This window comes from Heptranchias perlo, chromosome 4 (genome assembly GCF_035084215.1).
Source record: "Heptranchias perlo isolate sHepPer1 chromosome 4, sHepPer1.hap1, whole genome shotgun sequence".
Classification (NCBI taxonomy): domain Eukaryota; kingdom Metazoa; phylum Chordata; class Chondrichthyes; order Hexanchiformes; family Hexanchidae; genus Heptranchias; species Heptranchias perlo.
This window is the reverse complement of record NC_090328.1, coordinates 75,988,127-76,000,942: the sequence shown is the minus strand read 5'-3', so window position 1 is coordinate 76,000,942 and position 12,816 is coordinate 75,988,127. Positions and strand designations below refer to the sequence as shown.

General features: G+C 40.9%; 1 protein-coding gene across 1 annotated transcript in view; it reads left to right on the top strand.

Annotated features, from left to right (window-relative positions):
* Nucleotides 1-10,505, top strand: part of agtpbp1 (ATP/GTP binding carboxypeptidase 1) — a 399,257-nt gene extending 388,752 nt beyond the window's left edge. The window contains exon 27 of the mRNA XM_067983168.1: nucleotides 10,170-10,505. Within this exon, the coding sequence (XP_067839269.1) occupies nucleotides 10,170-10,185 (16 nt within the window). The 3' untranslated portion in view covers nucleotides 10,186-10,505. The remainder of the gene's footprint in view (nucleotides 1-10,169) is intronic.
* Nucleotides 10,506-12,816: the final 2,311 nt, after the last annotated feature.

Genomic DNA, 12,816 nt, shown 5'->3' with positions numbered 1-12,816 from the left:
GTGGGAGAACCTTCACCACACAGTCTGCCCTTCTCAAGGGCAATTAGGGATGGGCAATAAACACTGGCCTTGCCTGCGACGCCCACATCCCATGAACAAATAAATAAAAAAAAGTCCTTGTAAATCTCTTCTGTACCCTTCTTTCCTGAAATGTGGTGACCAAAAATTTTTGTATCATCTGAAAACTTCTTAATCATGCCCCCTATATTTAAGTCTAAATCATTGATCTGTACCACAAAAAGCAAGAGACCTCGTACTGAGCCCTGCGGAACCCCACTGGAAACAACCTTCCAGTTACAAAAATGCCCGTTGACTATTACTCTTTGCTTTGTGCCACTGAGCCAATTTTGGATCCAACTTGCCACTTTCCCTTGGATCTCATGGGCTTTTACTTTTCTGACCAGTCTGCCACATGGTACCTTGTCAAAAGCCATGCTAAAATCCATGTACACTACATCAAACATTCCACCCTCATCGACCCTCCTAGTTACCTCCTCAAAAAATTCAATCAAGTTAGTCAGACACGACCTTCTTTTATCAAATCCATGCTGATTGACTGTCCTTGATTAATCCGTGCCTTTCTAAATGACAATTAATACGGTTCCTCAGAATTTTTTCTAATAATTTGCCTACCACTGAGGTTAGGTTGATTGGCCTGTAATTACTCGGTCTATCCCTTTCTCCTTTCTTAAACAACAGTACAATTTTAGCAGTCGTCCAGTCCTCCAGCACCACGCCTGTAGGCAGGGAGGCTTGGAAATGATGGTCAGAGCCTCCGCTATTTTCTCTCTTGCTTCTCTTAACAGCTTGGGATATATTTCATCCGGGCCTGGCGATTTATCTACTTTCAAAGATGCTAAACCCCTTAATATTTCTTCCTTCACTATGTTTATCCCATCCAATATTTCACACTCCTCCTCCTTAACTACAATGTCTGCATCGTCCCCCTCCTTTGTGAAGACAGACGCAAAATATTAATTAAGAACCATACCCATATCTTCCGCCTCCACACATTGTTTACCTTTTTGGTCTCTAATAGGCCCTACTCTTTCCTTAGTTATCCTCTTGCTCTTTACGTATTTATAAAACGTCTTTGGGTTTTCCTTGATTTTACTTGCCAATATTTTTCCATGCCCTCTTTTTGCTTTCCTAATTTCCTTTTTAATTTCACCACTGCACTTTGTATAGTCCTCTGGGCTTTCTGCAGTATTGAGCTCTCAGTATCTGACATAAGCTTCCCTTTTGTCTGTTCTTGCTTAGGTTACCACCTGGGCAGGAACTGGTAAAGTTCATCCAAAAGAGACAAGTAAATTTGAATGATAGGTTGTCAGTGAGATCAAATGTGGTTGGGAGTAGTCACCTCTTCACTATTGTGACTGCAGAGAGAGGATAAACAATGTGAGATTGTGCAACTAGCCCTGAATGGGATGGCATATCCTGCTGGTCAGATGACGTTGGTTATGATGGAAGAGTAAGATGTGTAATGACCAGCAGGGACTGCTCCAGGGGAAAAATGTGGATAAAATAATCTTTATGCTTTCTAAATGAGAACCCAATTGTAAAAATGAAAACTGCATCTTCTGTACATGCTTTTAATTTTATTCTTATTGGCCCAGATTTTGCTGTAGCAGGGCAACAAATGGCACCCGATTAATTAGATTTGCCATTGCCTGTTTAGTCTCAATGATATTTTGCACCCCAAGTTACTGGAATTGGGAGATGGAAACAGTGCAGCGCCCTCTACAGGGCATCTGGGGTCTGTGTGAACATGGCAAGCAACTGTGTATCTCCTTAACCAATCAGATTGAAAGATTATGAAATTAACAGCGCAAGGACTAAGAAGGACGTGTAAGTTAGAATGGTGAATTCAATGTCAAATCAAGCACAGAAAAAGAAATAAAGATAGGGAAAGAAAGATTGGATTAATAGAGAGAAAAAAGAGAGAGAAAGGAAAAGTTAAAACAAAATTAAATTAAAAAAAAAAATCTCCAACAACAATTAAAACCTGAAGGAATGAGATGCCATACTTGTAATCGTTAATTTTCTGTGCCATAGAGGTTGACTGGCAGTAATTAACACATCGCATCGTTGAATGGGTACTTAGATTTGAAATGACTTGACTTACTGTGGCGTGTTTAGTTCATATCTACAGCACAAATGCAGGAACTTCACGCCGTTCAATACATTTCAATGGTGAGGCAGACAGTGAGATGCGGTTTTCGCGAAGCTAACGGTGGAGCGGCACATCTCGGACAGCAACTTTTGGATTTCCATGTTTATCCGCGTATCTGCCCTCGCCTGAAGTTGCTGCATCATTTGCGCATAAATAACGGCGAGCGTCATTAGCCTCACCGTTATTTTGACAGCAAATTCTGGGCTAATATCTTTTTGAAGAATGTGCAATAATATTTACAACATTTACATTTGGTACATGCAGTATATTTAGCATTCTACAGAAGAATCCAACTACATTTCCAACATGCGCTGCACAAAACAAATACATTCGATTAGAATTATTTTTAAAACCATTTAAAAAAAAGCACTTGTGAAATCTCAATTCAGTACTCTTTTTCATCCGTTGTCATGACAGACTTGACGTGCAAGCCTAGGCAACAAAGCACTGAGATAGGAGGCTGATTTATTTTTTGCCATTTTGCGTAAATGTGGCAGGCAACAGTTATTAGGGAGGCAGTCAGCGGAGACCAGTGCTTTTGTCTTCCATTTCAGACCTTTCATTAGCGCTGCCTGTCACTTCACTTTCCTAACTGCAGTCCTAGTCAGATAATGTATGCTTCACGTCACCTCCACCGAGAGGAACCAAGCAAAGAGCTGCATGAAATAGCCTTGGCATCTCATCTCCAGACTCATCAACACAACCAAACCTGCTTGTCATTACATTTTGTCACCTTGAATCGGGCAGGAGCTTAAAACTCTGCTCTCCCAATTTGAGATGATGTTCCTTCAGGTTTGTGCAGTGATCTGAAAATGCATTTTCTGATGCACCATATTGATTTCTGCCTCCACTTTGGTCCTTACACAGCTGTGCTAGCAGCTCCTCAAGTTTGTATTCAAGGACAGTCGGAGACAAACAGAGCTAATTATTGTGCTGTTAAGGTTAACGGATTTAATACCGGCTGGCAGATTTTTCTTCTTTGTTGCTTGAGGAGGGAATACTTGATTTTTAAATGTTGGCTGCTGTTATCAACATTTTAAATTCTGTGTCATCAGCAGTATAGTAGACTTTGGGCTGAGAAATCAATTATAATTTCCACTTAATGAAAGATAATTAATTTGTAAGTATTGCAATATTTCATCGTGTTAGGTCGTCCGGTGAAAGTTTTAGTTAAAGGAACACTTATTAGAAAAATGCCACGCAAATAGATTATGAAAAGTTATATACTTGTTGTCTATTTTGTTCTTCAAGTACATCATTCGTTGGAAAAGATTTAAGGATTATTTCATATTTCCAACTTTCCTTTTTATCCATGTTCTGTATTTGTCTCCTTGTGTTGTTTCCTTTGTGCTTTGACAGAATGTTAATTTTAAGCTTAAAGGAGACCTTGTTTACATTGAAAAATACAACAGGAAATCAACATAAATTGAAAACTGTCAGTGCAGCAAGAAGGCACTGACTATCTATTTTCTGCCAGTTGTTGATGGCTGTGCAGTTAAGTACAGTGCTTGTCCTGATCATTCATCACCACTAGAGATAGACAGACATGTGATTGGGAACTGACACAAGCAAATGAGTTTTTCTTGTCGATCAAACAGGCACTGTAAAACTTTGCAATAGAAAACCATTACTCTTATTCTGTTTGTCCCTGGTGTCAAAAGGTTTAATTTGATAGCACCTATCAGAAGATTTGATTTTAAGTGAAATTTTACGTTGGTCCCTTCCCAACAATTTTTGCATCCTTTGTGATGTTTTCAGTGTAGTCTTGCTGCTCCATATACCAAGAATTCATAAATGAGAATGATACTATATAGTGGCAATGTAACCACTGTTTTGCAGAAAGCATTTTAATGCTGGCCCAGTATGATACGAAATGAGAACATCTGACTCTCAAGCACAAGGTGGTTAGTTTGAATTCTAAGGTTTCCTGTCACTTTAACCATTGTGTCTTGATGGGGTGAGATTTCCTAAGTCTAGGTTGGGGCTCTTCATGGGACATAGGGCTTCCAATTGATATGTTCCTTCTCAGAAGTGAGAAAAAGCAGCTAGCGATTGTTTTTTTCCCCTTGCTTGATTTCCTAACTAATTATACAATGCCTTATTATCCTTCCAACTAGAGGCGAGTGCAACTAAACCCAAATTACACTTTAGAGTGGACTGACAGAAAACTAATCATTATGGCATGTTTTGTTTCAGCTCAGTACTTCTGGTAGTGGAGAGAATTGCTTCATTTTGAACACTATTCTACTTTGCTATTGAGAAATAATAATATCATAAAGGACAGAAACTTCTTGTTGGCAGCAATTGTTGTTTATACTTCTTTGCTGACAAGTTTCATTAAGTCACACAAGTGAAAGAATTCAAAAGACTCTTGAGCTTCCAAACAATATTTTAAAGTGTGAAATGTCTCTGAAACTTCATTTGTACCATTGTATATAAAATATATAAGAAAAAGGCATGAACGCAGCTCCCAATAGAAGAAACATTTGTGGACTGCATGGCATTTCTTTCTGTTAATAGCATTACTCGAGTTGACACCAGCAAACGCTGATTAGAATTGTTAGTGAAGATTTAGCTCAGTCACCGATAGGATTTCAGTCCTGTGCCCTTTCAAGATGGATTAAATTATAGGGAGATTGATATGAACACTGTGATTGGCTAGTATAGTGCTGTAGGTCCCTTGGTATACTCACTGCAAGTTGCATTAGAAAGTTATATTTTAAGGTCCTTAACTACACTACTAATTGTTTTGGCACTTGCTTATACCTGGTATGTGCATGCAGTGGTGTTATTGCCCTTGCATGATGCTACATATGATAATATCATTTCCATAAGAGCTCGTTCTCTTTAGAATATTGTAATAACGGTCTTGGACTCACAGCAATTTTCTCATGCTATGATGGGAGGGGTTATAGATTCTCCTGGTTGGATAAGGCTGTGTTTGGCCAAATAGCCTTTCTTATCCATCTTGACAGTGTGTCGCAAAAAAAACCACTTCATTGAGAATCATAAAATATATTTATATTCCCGATCATAAAAATTACCTTATAACTCGTTTCTGACTATCATTCATGGATCATCCTGAATTATAGGAATGTAAATATTAAATCATGACTTTCCTGTGTAGTATGCTCTACATTTTCTTTTTGTTGGTTATTGCGAGCTAATTTTTAGTGTATTTTTCTCTGTTACTTACTTTTGGACGGTATGACTTTTTAGACCTGATATTCAGGTGGAGAAATACAACTTAAGGCTACCTTTCTTCACTTATAAAATAGGCAAAGGCCTCCGTATTTCGTGTGGCGTTTTCTCATGCCTGATGTGAACCGAGAGTATGCTTGACGCTATATTGAGTCAGGCACACTTTAGTCATTCGGGGTGCCGCCTGAAACTGGAGGCCTAATTAATATATGTAAATGTGGGTACTGTGCCTGTTTAAGGGTCCTTCTGCCAAATTCAACCTCCTGAGCGATGGATGTGCCTATTCTAAAATCCTCCCACAAATTCCTGGGCGGGAACAATTGGGAGGGAGGCTGCACCAATATTATTTAAAGGGATGATCAGCTACATTTAGGTAAATAGCTGGTTAGTCTTTTTAGATTCCTTGTAGGCTTTTATGCCTATTTCTGGCTCTGCTGGCTGCTGTAGTTGACTAGAAAAATTGTTGCAAGTTATATTTGGGAGCTGCAGGACATTCTTTGCCCAGAGACTTCTGCAGAAAGTTAATCTGTCAACATGGGTGTGCTGCTTGGTCTGCCATTGGGACTGGAGGATGAGCAAGAGCACCAAGTAAGAGTGGAGAGACCTGCAGCTGCTGGGAGAAGAGGGCATAGAAAGGGGGGGGGGCATGCGGGAGGCCTTACACCATGTACAGGAACAGAACACCTTACCTCCATTTAACTGAGGAGCAGTGGGTCCAGGGCTCTGCTTTACCAGGGAGGTTGTTACAGAGCTATGTCACCTGTTGCAGCACCAATTGCAGCCTAGCACAAGTTCATACACTTCAATGCCTGTATCTCTGAAGGTTACTGTGACCTTGAATTTCTACAGCTCAGCATCATTCCAGACTACAATAGGTGACATTAGCAACATTAGCCAGTTTGAGTGCATTCCTGCATCAAGAAGGTCACGGATGTGCTCTTCATCAAGGCTAACAAATTCATTCCTTTCTCTAGGGAGGCAGCAAAGCAGGAAGGCAGAGCTCTGGGCCTTGCTGGGATCTTAGGGTTCCTCTAGTGGCAGGGTATCATTGATTGCACCCACATAGCCTTGCACACTCCATATCAAGTCCCCAGACAATACATAAGCAGGAAGAGCTTCCACTCACTGAATATGTGACGTTTGTGCCCAGTTTCCAGATAGTTGCATAAAGCCTTTACCCGACGCCAGTCCTCAATCCCCCCTCTCTTCCACCCAGACCATCAAGTGTCGGGCTGGCTGCTTGGGGACAAGGGCTACCCCCTGAGCAAATGGCTCATGACACCAGTTAGGAACCAGGTCACAGACACAGAGGAGTGATACACAGAGCCACACCTCCAGCAGAGCTCTGATTGAGCAAACCAGCGGCATCTTGAAACAGATGTTCCACTGCCTGGATAGGTCTGGAGGCATCCTGCAATATAGCCCTGAGAGAGTCTCCAGATACGTTGTTATTTGCTTCATGTTTCATAACTTTGCCCTGCAACATAATAACATTTTACTGCGTTAAAGGCACTATATAAATGCACGTTGTTGTTGTTGCTGTTGTTGCTGCTGCTGCTGCTGCAAAGAGGGGCAGGCCTTAGATCCACCTGGAGAGGAAGAAGTGGAGGCGCATGAGCAGAAAGAGCAGCAAGACACCAAGGATGCTGAAGAAAAGCAAGGGCTACCAGCCCTTCCACCTGCCAGAGTTGCACACAGCAGATCATTGACGCTTTGGTTGATTCAACCCTCCTCCCTTGCACCAACAGTCACTCCTACCATCAGACCCAGTCCTTACACCCTATAGATGAATGTCCTCAACTTCATCACCAGCAAAAGTATTTCTTTCACATCACTAGGCATGGTCAAACAAATATCAATCTAAAGAAACTGGTTCATAATGGTTCATTTCCAATTGCAATAACAACATTGGACAACTAAAGGTCACCCTTGTGGAAATCCCTAGTGGTTGTCTTAAGTCTTCTTTTGCTTACCCTGGTGCTCCTACAAGGTGTTATCCCTGTGGCTACAACACGGGGTTGGGGGGTGGGGGGGTGACTGCTGATCATCCACTGAGATGGCTGCGATGAGCAACCTCGAGGAGAGGGCCCAGCTGCAGATTGCAGCATCGCAGCAACAATTGGGTCAGTCTGGCACCAACATGGGCACTGGTTGAATGTCTGGTGGGGGATCACATGTTCTGTCATCCTGAGAGAGGACAATATATGCCTCTCCCATGGTGTCACTGCTACTCGCATGGGGCTGCGTTTCAGCACTCCCACTGCTCTGTGTCAGAACAGAGTGCAAAAGTGATGTGACAGTTTGGAGGCCCCATCCATCCTTTCTTTCATGCTTAGCAAACTGGAGCAGATGTTGGAACCCTGAACCAGAATGGCAGCAGCCTGAGCTTCCATCGAAGCTGTCAGAGCTGTTACCACAGGCTCCATAACTGAGGGCCCCGCTGCAGTGTGTATGTAGGTGTCCATACGCTCTATGGTTGGCTGGATTGATTTGATGCCCTGCATGATGACCCCACAAAAGTTGGATGTGGACTTCTCCATACTGCCTGATATTGTGTGCAGGCTTTCTGGCAGACAGTTCAATGGATCGAGCAGTTGGTGATGCACAGTCATCAATCTTCTTTTTTAGGCTGGGCCCTGGAGGTCTTCATCTGTGGCCTCTCCAGAAGGGCTAGGAGGTGAGCTCACCCTCCAGGGTAGATCTTCACTCTGGTGTGGCTGGTTGGTGGAGTGCGCAGGCCAGCTGCCTGATCCCTCCGGCAGAATGCTCGGTCTATTGTAAGTGCCAATAAGATGACCACCTATAGTGTAACTCTACTACCACCCTATTTCCACCGGGTGGAGGGAGTTAAAATCGCCCTTCAACTTTCCACTAACAGGTGCGGATCAGCCCGCTGTTATATGCCGTGCCTGATTTTCCTTTCCATAATGGCGGGGTGTATATCAGGCAGCCGATCCACAGCGCTGAGTTCACCGTCCAGTGGTGAAAGCTAAAATCTATCTGAATGCAACATTCCAATATATTATTGTACAATGAGATCTATGTTTGGAATTGTATAAAGAATGTGAACTAAAAGGGGCTGTTCCTTTTAGAAGAGACATTACCACAGACAGCAATTGATTCCGTGTACTTAAATCAATGTTGATAAGTTTTCCTCGATGAGCACGATCTGAAAAAGGGGATAATTTCAAGTTCACCGGGTTTTCCCAATGAACAGGCTTTTACTGTGATGTAATAATATGTTTGTAATTGAGTACAAGCATGCATAAAAATTTTGATAAAACATTACTAATTCATTATAAGATTAAAAGAATTAAATGATCAGGACAAGCAATTTTTATTTGGTTAACATTTTACCTTTAACAATATGCCCTTTGTGGGGTAAGAATGTTTACAACAAATTGGGGGGAGGGGGGAAATGAACCCTAATCTATTGACTTAATATAACAGTGATGGGCTTCATTTAAAGAACACTGCTTTCTTTTTAAAAAAAAGCAAACGAGTGCTGGGAGGTAGACTTATAGATTTCTGAATTATTAACACATATTTAACCGTTAAAAAAGAGGTATTGATAGAATATCAATAGTATTAATTATTTAGTTGCATAAAAAGGAAGAGAAAAGTTAGCCATCTCCTGCTACCTCTGTATGGACTAGCTTGGAAACGACAATAAGAAATGAGTTAATAAGCTTGCTAATAGCTTCCAGGGGATCCATCTGACCTTTAGGTGAATGAAAGAATTTGCAGATGTCCCAGGTGCCTCAGTGGGGCTTAGCATGTGCTTCAGCATTTGATTTGGAAATGTGACTTGTTTAAAAAAATGGGAATGTGGGCGTCATCCTCAAGTAGTGCACATGAAATACATTACAGGCCAGATGTACTAACCCTTTTAATGCAAAGCCATTTCAAATATGCATCAATGTAAAAATGGTAGTACTACTTTGGAATCAGATAGCAATCTGAGTATGGACCACATTAAAAGCAAGAGGTAGGAGACCATCTCCAGCACTCATACTCCCTGGGGTTCACATCAGCTGCAGCATAAATGGACTCCAACGTGAATCCAAATTTATTTAACGTACTGGAAACTTCTTAAAATATTATTTTCAATGTTTAATGTTAACTGGTAGCAGATCTGCTGATAACTCTCTCTTGCCATTAACATTTAACGGCATCTGGAAGCAAGTGAGGTCAAACGACAACAACAACTTGCATTTATATAGCGCCTTTAATGTAGTAAAATATCCCAAAGAGTGATGCAGGAGCTGGCAGGATAACTTGGGTCTGCTGGGGTTGTGTCATGTTGTCGGAAACATTAAGAAGGCAGTTTTGTTTATAGGTACCAGTCTATGACAGTTCTAGGAAAAAAGTGCACGTTCACGCAGATTTGTAGGAGCATAAGTACAAGGGGGGTGAAATTGCTCTTGGACATTTGCGCAAAATGAGCGACAGTGCCCCTTTTACACTTTGCCCAATTTTCTTTCCCATTGAACTGATGATTCACTATCACCTGCTTTGCGCTTCCCCCCAGGCCAATTTCATCCCCAAGGTATTTGTTGTTTATTCACCAATGACTGAAATTATTTTGATGCAGTAAGTTAACCCCCTGCCTACACAAGCTAATGTTTAGGATTAATCAAAATAGGCGTTAGAGAACGTAACAGTCGAATAATGTTTTTGAATGGGCTTTCACCTTATTTCATGCAATGATTGAATATCTGTATTTGAATGGTTTGCAATTTCCCTCCCCCTCCTCCCCGCAATGATTTTCCAACTTTGTTTTTCTGGTTCCCAGAACCTACACGAGCTGAGTGTGGACACACATCATTGTCAAGCGAGTAATCGAAAAGGACTGAGAAATGAACAGGAAAAAAAATCCATACGTTATCATACTTACTCTCAAATGGAACTTTACCTTATCTAACTTGTACTTAAGTGGACTAGCCTGTACTGATCGATCTGCCAAGCTCATGTATATTTAAAGTCTGCTTACAAGACATTCCTGTTGACAAACCCAGCCCTTGCTTTCTATAAATTGATGGCAGTGTCCAGATCAAGTTTGTCAAGATGTTTTTTGGGGGGAAATAACGTTGGAACTAAAAATCAGGGGGAAGATTTTCTCTATTTGATCACTGAAATCATTTTTTTTACATCATTTTATTAAAAATATTTTTAATCAAATTTGTGATCAAAAGCTATTTCATTGAACAATCTCTCCTAGCAACCACTGCAGATTTTTTTTTAACTATTTGATTATTTAAAATATTTTTCCATCCTCTTTTCATGGTTTAGTTATTGATGTTAACTCTATGAGGAGTATGATTGCTTCTTATAGTTCATTTCAAAAACAAAATAAAGCTTAATATTTTTAGTTTCTTTAAGAAACACAGTCAGCCTTCAATAGAAATTACTGTTAACGATATTAACAGAACTCCTAATGTGATTGTGTGACATTCCTCTGTCTGCAAGCACTAACCTATTCACTATAAAATGGGTTAACGCCTCCACTGAAATACTGAACACAGGAATATCATACAAATGCCCTAATCATTTCTTCCGCTGATATCACCAACAGTAATTTCTAGGCTTAAGTGTTAGTGACTTTGTAAACGTAATGGTCTAGAAATTGGTTGGCAACGGCCTTCCAGCGCGAACTGGGCGCAGAGAACAATCCCTCCATCAGAATGGGTAGGCCCAAGGCCCAATGTTGGGTGGGCCTCTATTGAAAAATTATCATACCAGCCTCACCTAGTCCTTTGCATCACCTTTATTTCTACAAATAAGCTACATTAGAAGCAGCAAGAACTGAACTATACAATAAGTTGCCAAGAGGATTACTTCTCTTGCCGTCTAAAAATTTGTAATGTTGTATTTTTGATATTCAGATTGGTATGATTCTCCCTCCACATATTTGTGTATGATTTCATCTACACAGTGCATTGATTTCAAAATCTTCCTCTTTATCTACAAAATCCAACATGGTCTTGCTTATTATGCTTCTAAAAAACTTCTCCAGCTCTTCATTGCAACCAGCACTCTGCTCTTCCAAACCTGCTCTCCTGTGTGCCCCCTCCCCCTCTTCCTTTCCCTCTGTTCCACCATCGGTGACAAAACCTCCAAGCACCATGCCCCTAAACTCTGGAATTCTCTTTCGAAACTTCTCCACCTTGATATATTTGTCCCCCCCTTCAAAAGCCTCCTCAGAACCCATGTTTTTTGACCAATCGTTTTGTCATTTCCTTACCCCTGTTCTACCTCTTGCCCATTGTCTGTTTCACTCCTCTTGTGAAGCATTGCATTAAAGCCACTATCTAAGTGCAAGTTGTTATTTCCCACATAACCATTCACTTTTCTTTGCATATCCTCCTCCACCTGCTTAAACTAAGCCTCTCTTTGATTCCTGCCGATGCTGCTCCATGTTCAACCAAAAGCAAATGTAGTATCTCAGCAGCAGGACAAATAAGGTTACATTTTTCCTTTTAGAATGAAATGTTTTATCATCAACTGCAGCAACTCGTTAATGTTTCTTCGACAGCACCTCCCAAACCCACGGCCTCCACCACCTAGAAGGACGAGGACAGCAGGTGCATGGGAACACCATCACCTCTAAGTTCCCCTCCAAGTCACACACCATCCTTACTTGGACATATATCACCATTCCTTCACCGTCGCTGGGCCAAAATCCTCGAACACTCTACCTAACAGCACCATGGGAGTACCTTCACCACACGGACTGCAGCGATTCAGGAAGATGGCCCACTACCACCTTCTCAAGGGCAACGAGGATGGGCAATAAATTCTGGCCTTGCCAGTGACGCTCATGTCCCAAGAATGAATTTTAAAAAATCATAAGACAGCCAACAATTATGTTATCAAAAATGTTTCAGACTTACTGATTTAAATGTGGTCAAACATGATGATAAAATAGTTACAGAAACATTTATAGGCCTCTCCTGGAAGGATTTTTGACAATTCTTTCAACCTCCAATCCCCCACCCAATGTCTAAGTGGAACAAAAAGTTAGTCTTACTGGGTTTTGACTAATAAAAGTAAATTTGTGCAGTACATTCAAATATTACTCCAAAACTAATTTTAATCAAATTTGTGGTCAAAAAGCTATTTCACTGCACAAGTTCTCTGAGCAACCACTGCAGATTTTTTTTTAAACAATTTGATCAGTTGAAATATTTTTTGTCTATCCTCTACGCGTGATTTAGTTATTGTCTTTAACTCATTGAAGAGCATGATTGCTTCTAATGACTTATTTCAAAACCATAATAAAGCTTTACATTTCTGGTTCTTTTAGGAAACACAGCCCTCCTGCTGAGCGTTGGATTTCCTGTGCATTTGTGGAATATCAGTGTGGTTTCCATCATCTGCCAGCAACAAAATAGTATTCTTTCTAAGCATTCATCTCTCTTTTCTATCCAAAGCATTGCACC